The 1591-nt window shown below is 33.5% G+C and overlaps 1 protein-coding gene across 1 annotated transcript; it reads right to left on the bottom strand.

The window, feature by feature from the left end:
- Positions 1 to 17: 17 nt before the first annotated feature.
- LOC100636810 (protein transport protein SFT2-like) lies at positions 18 to 1320 on the bottom strand. The gene is made up of 6 exons (XM_003391504.3): positions 1042 to 1320; positions 926 to 991; positions 792 to 877; positions 620 to 737; positions 506 to 564; positions 18 to 135 (listed from the first exon to the last, which is right to left on the bottom strand). The coding sequence occupies exons 1-6, from the start codon at positions 1309 to 1311 to the stop codon at positions 30 to 32; spliced, it is 705 nt and encodes a 234-aa protein (XP_003391552.2). The 5' UTR covers positions 1312 to 1320; the 3' UTR covers positions 18 to 29.
- Between the last annotated feature and the right edge of the window lie 271 nt (positions 1321 to 1591).

Raw genomic sequence — 1591 nt, 5'->3', positions numbered from 1 at the left:
AATTAAACATACAATGTACTATTATGGCTTTATGCATCAATTGCTTGTGATACAGTTCTTGTGCATAATCCAGAAAATAGTTTAAGCATAAAACTGAGTCCGGTTGTTCCACCAGGAATATAACTGACAAGAAACCTATGCAACAAAAAGTAAAGGTCAGTTAAGCACAAATATGCATTCCATAAAGAGCTGCAATAGTTGTCAAGCCTCTATTATTTCAATGTACATTACGGCAACAAAATAGTGTATAGCTAGTAATTGTAGAGTGGTTTTACTGCTAAATTTTTGATGACTAATGGGTTTTAACTTGGAAAATTTGTGGCCATATGCTGCACGTAATGGTTAAAAATTGTAGGATTAATTTTGGCAAATGGGTTGTCAAAATACCAACATTTCCTCTCTAAAACTAAGAGCAATGATGATCATTACAATAGTCTAGTCCTAGTTATTATGTAGCTTCACTAAACTGCTTGCCTCAACTGTCAAAGTTCAACATAAATCTTACCAAATTAATGCTAAGATTTGCAATGCAGCACAGAATAAAGTCAATATAGTACTGTGAACCTAACAAATCAAAATTAATGATGATAAAGTAGTAATTATTATTGGTTTATCTTACTCCCAGTGCAAAGTATAATGTCGCTATTATAGTTCCAACATACACAGCAGTGAATGGTAGTCTGTCTCTTGAGAGGAGATGCTTTAAGTGTGACCAAGGACCCCATAAAAATGAAAAACTATGCACAAAATAAAATACTGCAATACACACTTCATTTAACTGTAATATATACCTGCCCAAGCTAAAAAGACTCCCCATGGTGAAAAGAGCTGCAAACTTGCGAGACTTTAACAAAATCATTGGTGTCAATGCCAGTGCCTATAATAATTAAACATTTTTGAATGACTTTTTATTTTTGTCACTGACTAGTGCAAAGCATAAAATCCCAAGTCCTAAACATAAAAAGAATCCAACAATCCTTTCCTTTTTACTCTAAAAATAATAATTAAAAATAAATTATAAATTGTAATAGCTTTATTTACTAGTCCAAAAGCAGATCCAGATCCTATACTATCTGTTTGTCCTGATTCTAAATTTGAGCTGCCGTTACCTCCCCACAAACTGCTCAAAGCTCTGGCTATGCTGTTGGACTTGCCCTCCATTTTATAGTGTTGCCACACCTTTTTAAAGGAGTGGCTCATTTTAAAGCCACGACCACAATAAAAATTAAAATGTCGATGTTTCTTGGTCGTGTCATGAAATGTAAAGCAAATAATACTGTAAAAGTATCTGTGACTAGGAGCTATCTTCATCCATTAGTATTAAAAGTAATCATCCCCTATTTGTTTAAATCATTATTGTTTTCTCAGTACACTGCAAAAAGGAGAAAGTTTGAAGTTCATGACGAGAAAAGCTGCAATGTTGGGGACTTGGTCCTGATCAAAGAGATGCAGCAAAAGATTCAAGACAAAGCTTTCCGTGTCAGTGAAATAATAGAAAGAGCAGAAACATACACAGACCCAGAAACTGGTGAAATTCATTATCAACCATTCATGTAAAATTAAAAATACGGTAGATCTATTAATAAAATTA

The sequence above is a fragment of the Amphimedon queenslandica genome, unplaced genomic scaffold (assembly GCF_000090795.2).
Source record: "Amphimedon queenslandica unplaced genomic scaffold, v1.1 AMPQUscaffold_8689_Cont19370, whole genome shotgun sequence".
In the NCBI taxonomy this organism is placed as follows: Eukaryota; Metazoa; Porifera; class Demospongiae; order Haplosclerida; family Niphatidae; genus Amphimedon; species Amphimedon queenslandica.
Note: the sequence above shows the minus strand (reverse complement) of the source record. Positions and strands in the feature narration are given on the sequence as shown.